Source organism: Ambystoma mexicanum, chromosome 2q (genome assembly GCF_040938575.1).
Source record: "Ambystoma mexicanum isolate Mex_15411 chromosome 2q, UKY_AmexF1_1, whole genome shotgun sequence".
NCBI lineage: Eukaryota > Metazoa > Chordata > Amphibia > Caudata > Ambystomatidae > Ambystoma > Ambystoma mexicanum.
Genome location: NC_090924.1, coordinates 942,741,436 through 942,759,507, shown reverse-complemented (window position 1 = coordinate 942,759,507; position 18,072 = coordinate 942,741,436). Strand labels below are relative to the sequence as shown.

Sequence of the window (18,072 nt, the reverse complement as noted above, 5' to 3'; positions counted from 1 at the left end):
GATGCTGCGCCAGCCTTCCAACAACCGGCGAACCATGGGACCTGGCCTCATGACTGAGTGGTAGCAGCTGCGGCGTTGCCTGAGGGCAAAGAGGCAACTGCCAGAGCAGCCTTGGCACCTCGAGTACCCTTGTTTCCACCTCTGGCACTCTTACGGTGGCCTCTTTGACTGCTAGCTCCTCTCGCTTTACTGAAGGATGAGTAATAGCGAAAGGAACCTCCCTTCCATTTCTGTCCCCTAGGACGAAAAGGCGGAGGTTGGCGAACTGCAGCGCCCAACGATTTTGCTGCAGCTTTGGAGGTCTGCAACCTCTCAAGGCTCTCGTCAGCCTTGCTGCCAAAAAGATGTTCACCGTCAAAGGGCATGTTGAGGAGCCGGGACTGCACATCAGGAGCGAACCCAGACTTCCGCAACCACGCAAACTTGCGTATTACGGTGCTCGCCGCCATGGACCGGCTGACACAATCTGTCATTTCCAAACCCGACTGAACGGCCTCACACATGGCATCCTTGCCATCCTGAACCATAGCAAGGAAACCATCCCGTTCGACTCTTCGGGAATACGTTCAGCCACTAATGCAACACAGTTCCACAGAGTGTGTGTGAAACGAGACAAGGCACATATGGAGTTGGCCGCCTGAAGCGCCATACCCCCTGAAGAAAACACTTTCTTCGCCCAGCCGTCAAACGTTTGTCATCCCGATCTGGAGGGATGGTAGGATACAACGCCTGCTTTGCCGGGGCCGTAGCTGCCTGCACCACCAAACTCTCCAGAGTGGGGTGCCTGGACAAGTAGCAGGGGTCGCTACTGGCTGGGCTGTATTTTTGCGACAAAGACTTGCCCACTGCCGGGAGACTCTCCGGAGCAGTCCAAGCCGCCGCCACCCTTCTCTGCAGAGCCATATGAAACAGCAAAACCGGGTCAGTGGGGGGACCAAGATCAAGGATGTCTGTGAGATCATCCTGAACGAAGTCCCCTGGGGGAACAGACCAACCCAAGTACTCGGTGACCCGAGACATAAGGCGCCGATATGAAGAATCGGCATGAGTGCCAGGCTCCGGCCGACAAAACTCCGGAGAGGTGTCCAGTCCACTGGCATCATGCAGTGACTGCCTCAGGTCATCAAACTGGCTATGGCCCGAGATAAGCTCATCTGGTACCGTAACTGGAACCAAGCCGTCATCAGAGCCTTCCTCACCCTCTGAAATGTACTCCAGGCGGGGAGAGGAAGACATCTGGGGACCAAATCAGTGCCTGACCTTAGCCAGAGCCTTTCTAGGGGCCAACCCCGTGCCACAGGGCCCCTCCGACACCACCGCCTCGAAAGGCGTCGAGAGCGCCGAACGAGTCTGCGCCGGCGTCGACAGAAACGCCATCGACGTCGAGCGAATCGGCGTCGATGTCAGCTGCAGTACCGCCAGCATCGACGGCGTCGACACAGGCCTCGAAGCCGGAGCTCCGAACATGTCTCTCGACGACCTAGGCACCGATGACCCCCTTGGAGGCGGAGACTCGAGAGAAATCATGGACGACCTCCGCGCCACAGGCGTCGACGTCTTCTTCGAAGACGGCACAGGATCACGCGGTCTTGAGCGCGTCGAGGACCGGGACCTGGAATGGGCATGGCAAGAACGGCTACCCTTGTCCGAGCGGGACCTCTCCCGCGAGCCGTGCCGACCACCCGAGCCCGAAGGCGTATGAGCGGTGTCTCTCGACTGGTGCCGACCGACCCCACTCGGAGGCGCGGACGGACCGGTGACCTGCGATTCAAGAATCTCTAGCATCTCCTGGAAGGAGACCCACTGGACATCCGACGATGACGCAGAGAGTCGCCACTCGAGTCATCCGTCGAAAGCCCCGCAGACCTCGACTTCCGGGGCTTAGACACCCGACCTACCGGCAGCTTCTTCTTGCATTCCCACAAGGCCTTTGCCGTGAGCGACTGGCAGTCGACAGTCGTCCATATCGTGGGCCTCCCCGAGGCACCAGAGGCAGGCATCGTGCGAGTCCGTGACCGACATCTTGGACCCACAGTCCCCGCATTTCTTGAAGCCCGGACGCGGGGTTGAAGACGAAGTAGACATTGCCACAAACAGGTCTTCACAAAAAAAAAACGAACAGGTTCAACGAACCGAGAAGAAACAGCAAACTCCAAAGAGTCGAGGCGTACCGAGATTCACGAAGCGAACATGTTCGCTGAAAAAACGGAACTGAGGCTATGGGCGTTGTGCGTCCTACTTATCACACCGGGTGACGTCGGCCGTCGGAGGAGGTCCTCGGGGACGGCGCATCGACGCAAGACGCAGACGCCGAAGATTTTCTGAAGCAGCACAGCTGTGGACATTACCTGTCATAGATATGGAATATGTCGGAGGACCCAATCCCCTCGAAAAAGGCTTTTGATGGGAAGCAAGAGACCAAATGGCGTGTTTTGGGTGAACAAAGTTGACCATAAAATAACACCAAAAGACTTGGCCATTCTAATTGTGGATACCCATAGACCACATGCCATAACAAGACATGACTTTTTATTTGTAATCTGACATTAGGTTCTGGGAGCACACAATGATGTGCTTTAATTTAGCAATAGGAGTAACCATGGCAAAAGGCAGATTCTGGCGGTTGGAGCTTTGGGCTCCATCCGTCAGTTGGCAGGAATGCACATGTCACTTTGAACTGCGAGGTTGCCGAACTATTAGGAAGCTGCTGGGAGATGTCAGTAAACAGGCACAGCGGAATTGTATGCTTGCTCTATGCTTTTCAGCATTGCTAAAGGAAGGCCTGAGAAGCAGACTTCACTTTTAGAGACAGATCTATCCAAATAGCCTCATTATTAAACATCAACAAAGCTCCTGAATAATTAAATAAAAGTGAGGGTGGCTCTTGGGGGACCTCTACACACATGTAATTAAGATCTGAATCAGAAGACCCAAAGTCCAAAATCAACATGGAATGTGGCAAATATATCTGTACATATATGTACGCGCCTGAAGTGGCAGCAAGGAGGTCACTGTTCAGCTTGTGGCAGCAGGGGTAGCCCAGCAGAGTGAATACACCTATTGGGAAGCACTGAACAAACGAGTGGGAGGGCATCCTGGTATATTTGGATGGCTTCCTGCAAAAAGTAAGTAGGGGCTATACAAGATTTGAGACCATACTAAGCTTCAGCCAAAGTTGTTTGTTCAGCCTCAGCAACCAATTGTGCCAATTAAAAAGATCAGGGGAGCAGGAGCATAGGTAGTGTGAAGGAGGTGGGGTGAAAGGTGTACCTCACTGAACTTCCACCATCTCAGACCAGATAAGCATTCAGGGGTGAGTCACCAATTGTAGTGCACAATGTCATGCTGTCAATCCTCTAGCAGTGCCCCCTCCATTGGCACCTTCAACTACATCAAATGACAGTCTCCACTCATTTGACTGCAAGTGACTCTGAATTCTCATGCACAGCGTATGAGTAGCACTGGCCAACCTGTCCCACCCAATGAATTGCACGGTTACCAGTAAGTCATCATCCTACCAACATGCATAAATGCCCATACAATGGCTACGGCTTACAAACATTACAATTACCATTTTTAACATTGCACCGGGTAGGAATGGGTGGATAAGCCTCAATCAACCTATGCCTCCTTGGCAGTTCCCAAAAATCTACTAGAAGGCCAATAGTCATGTGGCGGTGATAGGAAGAGTGAAGAAACGGAAAAGGAAAAGAGCAGACCTCACTTCCAGAGACATATCTATCTACATAGCCTCATTACCTCATTACGCCTTGAAACACCATTTGTTGTATAGGCACCTTACAATTAACCAATAAATAAATAAACCCCAATACAAAGTTCTGATTATTTTTTTATTGCAATTTTTGAAAAAGATAGGAGACTATTACAATTAACATTAGAGAAAAGCAGAAGAGAGTTTGAAGAAAGTGTAGCATTAGGCGCTAGGGCTGGATATAGCCACGAGTATTCTACATCCTGCCCAAGATGAAAGTTAGCACACAGTCATTTTAATCCTGACATGTCTGATACAACTGAAGGGCTTGTTGAAGGAGGAGTGTGGCATGTGGAATGCAATAAGAATCTTAATAGACAGAGGTTCCAAAAATCAACAATGATTTTTACAGGATTTCGTTTTTCCCTACAAAGTAGAGGGTTTCTAAAATTCTATAAGATAGAGCTGTACTAAAAAGCAGGTGAAGTCTCCCAAAAGAGGGGCATGATTCCCCATTCTTTATCATGACAAAAAAAGAAGATCTTGATGGGCCAACCCCAGATAATGAAGAACAATAGTCTGTAGGAAGAGCTAAAAGGGCAAAATAATCATTTGTTACCAAATACATAGCAAATTGAGCTAAACACATTAACCAGAATGTGGTGAATCCAACTTGGAAGGAAAATCAAATGGTTCCAAGCGCTGCTTTCTGATGCATTTCTCTACTACTTGGCCCAGAGTGGAAAAAGCAATCATCCAGAACACAACTTCTCCAATCCACACCCTTATGACATTCTGGAAGTTGATGTTACCCGGACAGGTGGGAAGTCACCGGAGTGCATATTGCCATCTAATGGGAAAAGGAAGGAGCATTCAACCTTAGCCACTCAATGACTGGGAAGACCTCCACATTAAAACAATCAACAGGTGGGGGTAGTCCCCCCAACTTCCAACAATGTAATACCACTAATGAAGAACACAAACATATGAAAAGAAACTGAAAGATAGAAGAAATATAATCATAACTATTATTTACAAAAACAACACTCCAGAATATTGGTAGACCTTTGTGGCAGCCAGGGCTAACATCCCATCCAGGGTGGTTTGTTCTTAGCATCTGAAGAGCATGAGATGCACACTCACCACATAATGGGATTGTAACACTGAGAGCATAATTGATTACTCAGGCCAGGGGACGGTATCTGCAGCTTTAAGTAAAATCACTGAACTCATGGGCATCCAGCATCAACCAGTGATCCGGCAATCACTGGGGAATGAGGATCTAGTACATAGCGTTTTGCAAATCTAACTTCCATGTAAGATGGAAACATATCATTTTGTCTGTTATTTTCGACCCCTTATGCTTTAAATTGGGTATAGATGTGCCCTAATGTTTATTTATAGATTGTCCAAATGCACAGAGTTAAATCCTTATAGGTGTGTTTGTTCAGCGTCAGTTGGCATGGGGAGCCAAAAGCAGCTCCTGGGAGCTGTTGCTGTCAAGCTAACCAGGCTCTTCTAGGCTACAAGCAGGAGCTAAGTAGCTCCCAGCTGCCCTCAATTTCGAACCCTGAAATGTTGAAACATGCATGGATCATGGTTTGCCATTCTCAAGTTGTTCAGTTTTCTTTGGTATGGGGTTGACCTTCTACTTGAAAAGCTGTGGATATGTTCTACTAATTATGTCCATCAGAAATGTACTACAACGTTATCGACTATGATCAGAAGTGTGAAATGCTGGACACAAACACAGAACAATCTTGCTTTCTTAAACCAATATATAGTGCCACTGACAAGAAAAGTCAAAAACATGTAGGGGTAGTTTCTTAGTGATGTCCTGCCTTTGGTGCCTTCTGTGAGGATTAATAGTTGCCTCCCCTTATAGCAAAAGGACTCCACTTAGTGGTTAGAAGGTCACATTATGTGAAACATACTGGCATATACATCCAGCGGGAGCAAAGCTGTGGATCCACCAACAAATTAATCAAGTCTGTGTTTGCCTTCCTCTCCTTTATATTTAGTCCCCTTGTATTGCCTAGCTGCATGTTTTCCCTAATGTACTCTTGCTTTTCTGTTCATATTATTTGACTATATTACTGTTGATTACTCCATTGCTTCAAATCTAGGTTCTCTGTATAAAACTCAACACCTCTGCCTGCACAGATAGTGGATACATTGTTGGCACTGGACGTGGTGCATCTGGGTCTAATCCCAGCTTGCCCTCCTCTTGACCACAGTGGAGATCCATTACCAAGGCCACAGACCTAATAGTTGCTGACGAGAAGAGAGCAAAGAAACGCGCTTAATGCGAACATGAATCACCCTGCCAATAACTGGGCCACCACATCTTCCATATTGCATCTCACCACACTCCACTAACTACTTCAGTCCCACCCATGCATCCTCAGAGTTCAGAATACCCTGATATCATGTGCTACCAATCTTAACTTTCGAAGCATTGGATTTGTGTTGTATTTCGTTTGATTATTTATAAAACGCCTAAAGACTGTTTGCCTAAACACGTGATTAATGTGGTGCACATGCTCTACTATTGTAGGCAAAAACACATGCATTATATTTCTAGCAGGCTCAAGTTCCCAGTTGCTTCTTCTCGGAAAAATGGAAGCAACAAACATCATGATTGCTTAATGTGTTCTTGATTATGATTGTGTAGACTTGTTTGGTGACTGCAACCATTATAGATCCGCAGTAACCCTGCAAAGCCTGTCAGCATCTGGAGGCGTAGTTTTCATTTCCGCTTTGGGATCAACAGATGCATGTTTTGTCTTCTTTCTTTTTCCACTTGTACACAGACACAGCCACAGAGCCAGAGCTATTTCTGGATTGTCTTGGCAGTACAGTGGACAATGAGTTCCTTCTCTGCCGCCTGACAGATTGCTTTGAATCCTAAATAGATGCATGTTTTGATTATAAGATGTTGAACGAGATATATCCTGAGATAACAATATTTAGTAGCAGCCTATTTTATTTTATCTAATTGGTTATACCGAAAACCTAGCCCAAGGGCTGCGAGGCGTGTTATGACAGGAGGATGCCAGCATCAGGATTGGCATTTTATACAGTAGCACAGTACTTTTGGTGCAAGGACAAGTTTTTTTGTCCCACTGCTATTGTTCAAAAAGCCACGTTATTAGTGTTTAATCGAACTAGAGGATGGTGGGAGCATTCCGTGTCTACTTCTTAAACTATGACTATGTTTTTGTTGATGTTACCACTGCACCCAGATGGTCGGTATTAACGTCAAAAAAAAGCTTTTAACATCTCTTTGTGTGTGCTTCTTAGAATTCAGCAGAAATGTGCACTACACAACGTTATGGTACAAAAATAAAACTTGCCACCATTTTCCTTTGCATTGAAGAGCTACTGGGATTCAATGTACCATGACTTTGGGATGTCACACATATAAATGTTTTTGCATAATCAGCTATGGCATGGTGGGGAAAGAGCACACTGTTGAACCCAGAGATGCGGAATCCAACCCTGCTTGAGGTACCTGACCCAAAATGTAGTGATTCATTTATGTATCTACTGTTAGCTTGCAAAGTACTACGCACGGACAACCAGCAAATTCAATCAGCATTAATGAATGCACAATCACTTTGCCTAACATTGTAAATGTGTGCAATGTATATATGCCAAGACAAACCATGTAGAGTGTGGTGTCCCAATTCATGGAATATGTGCCCGCTTCAAAGTGAATTTAATTTACACTGCTGAAAAGTGGCTTTGTACTGCACTGTGCAAAGTCAGAGCATAGTCATTTTTGCAGTACAAAATGACTTTGCCCAGACTTTGCATGGCAAAAGTACACTTTACACAGTTCCATGAATTAGGGTGTGTGTCGGCATTGTAAAGTCACTTTTCAGCAGTGCAAATTCACTTTGAACTGGGCAAATATTCCATGAATCGGGTCCTATATTTCTCCATCCCCTCTAATCACCAAATTCCCATGATGCGGCTCCAGCTGAAGTGGATGTGTTCTGTAAAGCCCTCTCCGTCACGTTTGAGGAAGGCACTCTCTGCGTCAACTGCCAACACTAGAGGCATGCCATTTATTCGAAAACGCATAGGAAAGGCACCATTTTCTTATAACTGTTAAAAAGTTTGATTTGTGATTTTAAAATGCACGTGAAATTCTGCCATACATGGGATCAAGTAAAGTAAAAACAATTGATACAGTGGCACCAAAGCAGTCCAATACTTACTGACGGCGATGCATCCGTAATGCCTTTTGGAATTCTTTTAACTCTTTTTCTAAAATTGGATATTCGAAAACATCATCTAATACGTATCTGTAAAGGGTCTTAAAAAATAAACAAACAAGAGTCACATTTGGTAGCTGTGATGGCGGAAAACAATCAATTCCTAACGTCAGCAGAATCTGTGGAGCAGCGGTGTTTTGCTAATAAAGACCCACACGTGAAAAGCAGATGTGCGCATACCTGTGTAAATGTTCGCAGGTATTCCTTGGCCAGCCTAAACTTGCACAAAAGTGACTTTTGTGCAAATACAGCATTCCTAGTGTTAGGTGCCAGCAAAGATATTACAGGAGCTTCATGTTCTATCAAAGGCAAGTTTTAAAGTCTTAACTATTGAAAGCAAGTATAGCCAGGGATAATAGTTTAAAATCTGTTTTTTTTAAAAAAATGTTTGTCTGCATTACCAACACTTATTGTTGCCTCTTTTTGATTCTATGCACTGTTTTGAAAAATATCAACTCGTTCACTTTTATTGTTTGCGATATTTACAATTCTTCAAGAGTGAATATGCACCATATTTATCAAAAACATCATTTTAATCAGGTTTTACTAATGGCATTTTAGCTAAACCTCAAGTGCAACTAGATTTCTGCGAAGAGGAGTTCACCATGACTATCGACTTGCACAAGTGGCACTGTACTGCCCACATCTCTTCATGGACACTGTGCAGGAGCACGGCAGGCAGCCTTACCTTTAGGAACAGCTTTGAATGCTCATCGTCGTGCAGCCAGTCCTTGTACAGCGTTGTCCATTCTGACGCCAGATGCAAGACTTTGCGCTTTGTGCAAAGGGCTTCGGAAGACTCTCCCTTTGCTTCGTAATTCTTGGCACCATAGGTAGACTTGAGTTAAGGAGCAGTCCAATATGCCACAGTTGTATCATTAATAGAACAATTGGTAGCTTGTAAACAACAGAGACCAATAGAAAGTAAAAGTAGAGCGAGTCTTGACTTATAGTGCCTTATTTTATCACTATAAGTTATTACCTACTCAAACATTTGATTGCACAAATGTAAACGACTCACGTTATGCATGATGCACTTCTTCTTTTAGGAACATATTGTCCGCATAGACTCATGTGCAATTGCCCTTAATACAAAATAATCTAAAATTAAAGAAGAACTGGGATAATGCACCTCAAAGTTGACAGGTTACAGACAGAGGTTCCTTGGGAACTGCTTGGTAGAATGAACTATTGTTTTAGGGCTTGGGGTGCTCGGTAACATGGCAATACGACCTACTCCCTCCCAACCTGTAAACCAGTGTTGGACTTGAATTTGGAAATACATTAATGGCACTACAACCAACAGTAATGCAATGTTAATATCTTGGACGTTTTTCGGTTGTGTAATAACCTCATATCTTTCCCCTTTTCAAAACATAGCTGGACTTCTGCCAACAATTCAAACCATTCCACACATCACTGTCATGGACTATTTTTGTGTTTGATTTGTAAATAGAAAAACAGAATGTTGCCACTGGTAGTAAAGGATGGTGTGACTTTCACTAATAACCGATTGACACTTTCCACAGTGCACACAAAATCAAGAAGTTTTATTTATTGTATTTGTTATTTTATAACAGAGAACAGTTTCTAAGCACAAGACCGGGATTCAAACCTGTGTTGCTATGTCTTGTCTTGCTTCCAAGACACACCCGTTGCCCCTGAGCTATCCTCCCAGGATTGAATATGCTGGTACTATTATGAGAATTGAAATCTTTTTGATGTATGCAAATGACACCTACCTACATACTGCAAGGTGTCTCTGTTTCATAAATTTGTGAACAAATACACTTGGGAAAAAAGTGAATTCTGAAATGGGTGCGTAAACCTCACATTATGAAGATATTAGAAATGTAAATGTATTAATTTTTCAATTTGCACAAAAAAATCATACTTTCTTCTTAGCTATTTTGACAATTTTTTACTTTACTTTTCTCAAATAATTACTACAAAACGTTTGTACCATTACGATCACCATCTTATGTTAACAACCAAAATCAAGTTCTAGCTTGGAATTCTGTTCTTTTAAGTTATTGAATAAAAAGACCTGAATATTCCATCCTTAGCTCCAGTGCAAAATAATAAAATAATCATTTGTACATAAGACAACTACAGACCGATATCCAACCTGACCTATCCAGTGAAGATCCTGGAGATTCCAACTGCCCTACCCAGAGACCCATGTATGCAAGATCATACTTAAATATGCTGAAACAAATGGACTACTCAACCAATCACAAGTTGACTTTAGATCAATGAGAGGATCAAAATCACTGCTCCTAGTGATATGGGACGACCTAAAAATAAATGCAGAAAATGATGCCCAATTGGCCCTGATACTAATGGACATATCTGCGGCTTTTGACACAATTAGCCACACAACACTAATAAAAAGACTGATGGAATGTGGCATACAGGAATCCACACTACAGTGGCTTTCCTCATTCGACAATCGAAAGAACCTACTTACCACTGTTCATCTCAAACATCAAAACCATCTCCTGCAGAGTTCCACAAGGATCGAGCCTCTCTCCCCTACTTTTCAGCATCTACATGTGCCCCCTGATGACAATCATACAAACCCATGGACTAACCACCTGCAACTATGCTGAGCACATTCAAATAAATGTGAAGACGACCACGACACAGTAACACAATAACTGCCTCAACAACTGCCTCACAGACATCTACAACTGGATGACAGTGAGCAACCTCAAATTGAACATGACAAAACCACAAATAATGTTCTTACCCACAGAAAACCACGCAACTAACTCACAACTGGACTCGCCGACTGGCATGGAAACACAACCAGAGATGTCCAACATAGTAAATAGCCTAGGAATACTCACAGACAATGGACTAGACCTAGAACCGCAAGTCAACACAATCACTAAAAAGTGCTTCTACCTCCTAAGAATATTCAGAGGAGTGTGCCTATACCTCTCCATTTCTCACAGAACCCCTACAATCATTTCCCTGATACTAACAAGAATTGACTACTCAAACAGCCTCTTACTGTGAATGCCAGAAAGATTCAACAAGAAACTCCAAAGGGCCAAAACATTGCAACCAGGATTCTACTAAGATTAAACAGAAGAGAGCACATCTCTCCAGCTCTGAAAAGCCTTCACTGTCTACTAGTAAAAAACACATCAAATACAAAACCCTCTGCATCGCCCACAAAGCCTTACACAGACAAGGTGCCAAATTCATCCAAGCCAACACCAGCTGCTGCCAGCCAAGAAGGGATCAAGATTAAGCAATGACCTACAAACAGAGACAAACAGTACGAAAAATTGACATTCGGAGGAACAGCATTCTACCGCCTATTTCCTAACCTTTGGAACACCATGCATAAAAAGATTTGAACCACAGAAGACCACATCACCTTCAGGAAATGACTCAAAACCTGGTTATTCAAAAGACAATGACAATCACAAAGGGACATCCACAGCAAAAACATTTTGGACCAAAAAATTAGAATAATCTTTTAGAAACCCACTAAAGGATAACAGTGGCAACATGAAAGAGGACCAGACACTGTACTGCCCAACAACTATAATGATCAATGAAGAGAAGGCCTCCCAATCAACAGACAGATTTAGGGATAATACCCACGCACAAACACCACGGACAACTCAGACAGGTAAAGCATTAAAACGAAGCATCACCCTAACTTGCCCACCAACATAACAAGTGCTGCCAGTCGAGCACCACTTCCTCTATTATAACACCAGCTGCATACCATTTCAGTAGCCAACAGCACAACAGGTCCACACCCAACTGCCATGACTAACTTGGATCATTAACCAAGAACACACTGGGTACAGCCAATCCTCTGCAACTAAACCCGCTTTGGAAGTCAGCCTTCAGCCCTGGAGAGGAGGAGAAATTGTCCAACGATCCACAACCAAGAACATTGGTAGAAACCGTCAAGTGGCGAACAAAGACTCACACCAGAGGCATTGTCAAACTGACTAGGTTCTGCCAGCAAGCTTCCTAGGTGGGAAATGCCAGAGAGTCTCTGAACAAAGGTTGTCTGGAAACACTCTCCTTAGCTCTGGGCCGTCCACCTTAAAGGACGACACAAGCCCTGCGAAGAAGCTAGGAGGAGTGCCACAACAAGCATTAACCAGCATCCATCTTTTAAGGATATTTTTGAGGCAGTTGAGCCCTCGAACCGCGACCGGCTGAACCAATGACTGTTGTCATGCCGCAGTCACTAAAGCCGTCGGAGACGCCTCGACCAGCGTTCCAGATCCCCAAACCAGCACAGAGACAATGATTCTTGTCCCGAGCCACCTTTTAGGCCAGCCTGCAGCTATCCGTCCAGCCTTGCTTGCCGAACTGCCTGCCGCCTGATACCCGCAGCTGTCTCCCGTTGTCTCCTGCAAAGCATACTGGAACCGACTTAATGCTGTCAAACATCAAAATCATCTCAAGCACCAGGTTCATTGTGGTTCTGTCCCCCGATCCTTCTCCGAAGAACCCATTGTGACATTTACTACCCCTTGCTCCCTTGGTGCTGAAACCAAATAACCTTGAACAGGTAAGACTGATTGCTTCACCAGCTACCCTCCTCTCGGTTTCTAGAGTGCATTCCTTTTCTTCATGAAACTGTCTGTCCTTTGTGTTCCTTTAAAGGGCGGGTTGTATTGTGTAGTGTGCTCGAACTGTCTGTTGTAATAATAATAAAGTAGATATTTGTATACAGCCTTAACTGGACAGTCCCTTTTATCATTGGTTAATAATTGTATTTTCGCTGTGTTGCAACTAACCATCCAGACCATCCAGAGATAAGCCTGTCGTTCCATCCACGTTACCAAAATTGGATAAAGAGGTTAGGTTTATAATTGACATGTGTTTCCAATCTGTTCGGATCCCTTCTGGTGTACTAGAGGTGTGGGGCTCATTGATGGTTTAGAAACCAATATTCATCCTTGCACCACTGGTGCCCCGGAACTTGATTAGTCACACTAACTAACTCCATTCCCCTCTTCCTGCTCCTCCAACATAACCAACACCAGTTACCAGAAGCTAGCCACACTACACATGAACACACCGAAAATGAATGTAATGTTCACACCCTACCAACCCTGAGACTCTGGAAACAACACTGGAGGAACTCCGTACACATAGTCCATACATCCATCATCACTACATAAATGGACACCAACACAATATATTTACACAACACAATATATTTATACATCTAACAGCCATTCACAACTCTGTACACTTTATGGGTACAACTAACAATTAACACGACCAAAAACCCCACCCTAACATCACATGACACACACGCAACACAAACACTAGCACACATCCGAGGTTCTGAGTCCTACCCATACGGTTACAGCACACGGGGCCTCATGAATCAACTCCCACACGCAAGACAACACTCACAGACACCAGTTACTCCTGATTCTGAACCTATCCTATCATCCTATCCCCACTAACCCATCCTTCCCTCTTCTCCTGCAGAGCCACATGAGCACCTAAGACTGCCCCTGGGTGGTAGCGATGCATGGTATAAATCAACATAAAATAATAAAAGTCATACTCAAATAATGTACATCAGCATTATAATTGTACATAAATAAACAACTAGACTAGACCTTTACAAGAGAATTCGTTGAAAAAAATATGTCCATCATTGTAATGGCTAGAAAACCCACACCTAATTCAGTTCGTGTATGGAAAGAGCATGCATGTACATCAAATATGAAAACGTAGCTGAATTATAAAGCCCATTCGGACTTTGGACTGTCCATTATGTAAACTACTGTTGGACCTGAGAGGGGTTGTTTTTTTACACCAATGGAGAGGTATTCCTCAAATGAGAGTGATAACACAAGGCATATTCTCTCCTCAGAGGTGGGTGGTAGAATGCTGTAGTAAATTACAGAATGTGTTAATTTGCCATATTTATTGCAACTATCAATCTTTATGTTTAGATGTCTTGACTAGTGTGTGTGTGAGGGAGCTTTCCTCTGCACTTGGCGTGTAACAGGGAACACTGGGGACAAATGAAAAAGGTACAGGGATGGCTGCACATGAAATGGCATCCATTTGTGAATCAGAGACGAGCTTCCAATGTGCAGCAGTCACTCCGCTGGCACTCTGCCTGCCTACAAATACTGCGATTAGCAGTAGGCTGCCATCACAAAGCAATTTGTGCTGGCAGATTTGCTTATGTGAATGGTTGTACCTACAGAAGGAATGCTTTTTCTGTCTTGTGTTTGCAAATGGCACATGCACGGATCAGACCTGATATATTTTGGGAGGAACATCAGCTCCATTGTACATTAGCTTAATGTGCCTCGAGTTGTTAGGCCACTAGAAAACGGTGAGAGCCCACTGAGAAACCTACCTGGATTGCTGTGGCATTGCATTGGTCAGTAAAATTTTTCATGATCTGCCTTGGGCAAAACACTGACCGAGCAATGATGTAACATTTCTGCAATGAGGACCCACAGGCTTTGATGTGGCTGCATAAGACTTTACACCTTTTGCAAAGTTCACGAAGCAGCCCAGACAGAAGATGCACGTGAGTCTATGCTTCACACCAAAACCAATAATTATGTGGGATGTAATAGACTAAAGGGACAAGGAATGCTGGTAACTAGTATCTGAGAGTTTACCAGTATTAATACTTTCCTCAATAAATGCCTTTATTGCCTGTCAGTAGGGTCAATGCTGTGCCACATTCCAAATTCTGGAAGTAGATATTCCGGGAGATAAATGCGTTTGCCTTCTGTGATAGTTGACAGAATAGACACTGCCTTGTATACCGCTTCTGGTGCCGTTTGCTTCCCATGAATAATCTGCGTAAAATGTTTGCTATAACAGGTGAATCTGAGTCAGCCAGAAATACAGCTACACGGAATGCCTCTGCTTAAATAGGCCTTTCAATGTAGGACACCAATGACATGTTTCTTCAAGAATGGCACTTTAAAAGCATATTATGGAGCACCCAGACAGGAAGTTCTCTAAATAGCAAGTAGGAGTGGCGGGCATTCTCAATGCAGGGTGTTGTGCAAAAGTACAAATTAGTAGTAAGAGAACACAGACCAGATATAGTAGAGATGTAAGGGGACAGTATGAGGTGACAGCAATGAGGTGGAAAGATTAAAATGCACAAGAACAGGTATGACAGAATAGATTATTTAAATATATCACAGTATCATCATATGCAGTAAATAGATTAATAGTCGAAGAGAGAAGGGTGCCCGAAGGGGGAGAGGAAAATAAGCAAACGATTTGCTTGACCTTTCAAGTGAGAGGCAGTGATCTTTAGGGGCAGATATGAAGCACAATAAAGTAGGGCTGAACTTGATGTCCTGGTGGTAGGGAGTTCAAGTGCTGGTGTGACAGTGAGAGATGGGTAAAAGAATGGAAGTGAAATTTAGCGCTAGGGAAAAGGAGCCATAGAGAGTTTGAGGAGTGCTTGTGATTGCAGAGGAAGAGGGGCAATTGCAAGACCGGCAAGATATCTGAATGCCTGAAGGAGTAATTGAAAAGGGGTTGGAAAGCACAAGGACAGCATCCGACCCTGAGGCGATGCACAGTAGTGAAGTTCGCACGAGATTGTATAGAATGTAGATAGTATAGTCAAGAAATGGATTGAGTGTGGCAAGGGAGTAAAGAGGGCATCCCATTAGGTGGCTGGACATTAATCCAGACTTATGAGGACAAGGGTGGAAATGAGAGCTTTAGGATATTGAAAGCTGAGAAATCAGCAGATTTTACAGATCCTGTGGATGATAAGCCTGGCAATCAAAGTGTAAGAGGAAATAAATAGCTGTATGTGCGGGTGGCTGTAAAAAAGAAAATGAAAAAGAAAAAAACAGGCTGCAAACATTGTGGGTTGGGGAAAGGCATGTCAGAGAGAATGAGAGGGATTAGAAGTCAGGAAGAAGATCACCTAATTTTCGATGAATTTAGCATCAGACAGTAAACCAAAGTCCATTATCATATTCTGGTGCTGCAGTCTGTGATGTAGGAACCAAGCACTGCATTGCAGAAGGGGGGAGACAAGGCCTGGCTTTATGGCAGCAGGGTGAGCATGGTGAACAGAGTGGACTGATGGAGAGTGGGAGCAACTATTGCTTTTTGTCATATTGATTATATCCTGACAGGGTTATCACTTAGCACCAGACAGGGGTAGTCATTGCTGTTGAAATGGTAGTGTTTGCAACCTGTGGAATCATTTGAAAGTAAGAATGCCTTTAACTTTTACTAGGTGTGGAAGCATGATGTGTTCTCATCTTTTTAATATGGATTGTTTAAAAAAGTACAGTGGCCCATAGTTGGTGATTTAAGGTGGCGTGATGTCACTTTGCATGACATCACTATAGGGCACAGTCTTTTTCTACACACATCTTTCTGATGATATGATGCAATTTTTCCATGTGTGAAGAATGACGCCTAGTCATTACCTTTTATGAAGGTAAAGTGGTGCCAAAATTAATATATGGCATGGAATTGTGGGTGATGGGCGCATAAGACTGGTTAGGCCGCAATTTGGAGAAAAGTTCTCAGTGTAGAAAATGCTGTTCCTCTCACAGTGTTGGGTTAGGAGTTGGGGCTTTTGTAACTGCAGCTGTGAGTCAGGTGGATGCTGCTGTGTCTTTTTCATAAAATGAAGGCTCCTTTGCAGAAATCATTGTACTGCGACATAAGTGAATGTATAGCGGGGAAGGATGTTTAGGGTGTGGGTTTCCACTTTCTGTGCTATTTTAAGTGAGCATTGTGAAGGATTGTTAAGTGGAATTAACCATTATTTGATGAACCTGGTAGAGAATCCAGAGAAAGTTATAAACGCGTTATACAGTCTCGATTGTTGTAACTCAACGGATCAATTGCATAAGTACCCGTCCATGTGTCATCTGTCTCACAAACATAAGAAAAGAGGAATAGTCCCACCATTTTTAAAATTATTCCCAAACCGCCATTTTAGAGCAATTATACTGCGTGTTAGATGGAATCTGTTTGCCACAAGAGAGCTCCTTCTAAGACGGAAATTGATTCGTAGTGAGGAGGATTTTTGCCATTTCTGTAAAGACGCAAAGATAATAGAAGCTACAAGACACCTATTGATTGTCTGGATAGCATCCTCTAGGAGAGCATTGCGTTTCTTAGGAAATTGTTGTTCGATGTAAAATGGGTCAACAGCGATAATCTATGGAAGAGATGCCTTGTGGCTGACAGAACCTTCGGTGAGGATTTCAATGGCTCGTTGTTTTAATTCTTTGAAATTAGATTTCTGAAATTGAACAATCAATCATATTCTAAATATTTTATGTGTATGCAGGTGGTAATTGTTTTAAGTACTGTTATATTCCATTGCATTAACTTTTTTAAATGATGAAATGTCTGGCCACTGTTTATCATGTCTTTCTTCTATGAATTAGAAAGGTTTTGACAAACCGTATACAAATAAGAATACAAATAAATGTTAAAAGACGGCTGGTTTCTCATGTTTTAGCGTAGAGGCAGACTAAATAAAGTTCCCAGGTGGGTTGAATTTAGGATTTTCACAACAAAGAATGTGGTCTCAGTATTCACTTATGCTGATGTCAATATATTGTTAGCAGCTACTGAGAAGGGATGCCAATGCACATTTACATTGGAAATGCTGTACAGAAATATAGGCCGCTTTGCATAGCATGCACATCCAGATTTCAGAACACCATTTATTTTGAAATATAAAAGAGCGTGATCAACTAAAATAAATGAGGGTGGTAGAATTATGCGGTGGTACTACTGTGTGGCTATCCACTGCTTTGTTATTGAACAATTAACTTGCCTCTGCATCATCCCCGTGAGGGACCTTTCATTGTGATAGATTGGCGCGCGCGAAACTACCCAGATGGCATTCTGCGGGGATGATGAATGAGGCTGGGCAAGGAGGGGACTGAGCAGCGGAGAAAGGAAGAGCGGGAAACGCGCATCATGGTCCGTTTCCGCTATCGACTGAGGCGAACTCAACTAGCGGGCAAGAGATTAGCCCAGACATAACGCCAAGACATGCAGCACTGCAGGCACTGGCGAGTGGCTGATTTTACACTA

The 18,072-nt window shown here is 43.7% G+C and overlaps 1 protein-coding gene across 3 annotated transcripts in view; it reads right to left on the bottom strand.

The window, feature by feature from the left end:
* The window catches only part of RAPGEF5 (Rap guanine nucleotide exchange factor 5), a 1,543,629-nt gene that overhangs the window by 164,069 nt on the left and 1,361,488 nt on the right, over nt 1-18,072 (bottom strand). For all 3 annotated transcript variants that reach the window (XM_069648248.1, XM_069648249.1, XM_069648250.1), the window contains 2 exons: nt 8,684-8,828; nt 7,939-8,036 (listed from right to left, as the gene is read on the bottom strand). In XM_069648248.1, the coding sequence (XP_069504349.1) occupies nt 7,939-8,036; nt 8,684-8,828 (243 nt within the window). The remainder of the gene's footprint in view (nt 1-7,938; nt 8,037-8,683; nt 8,829-18,072) is intronic.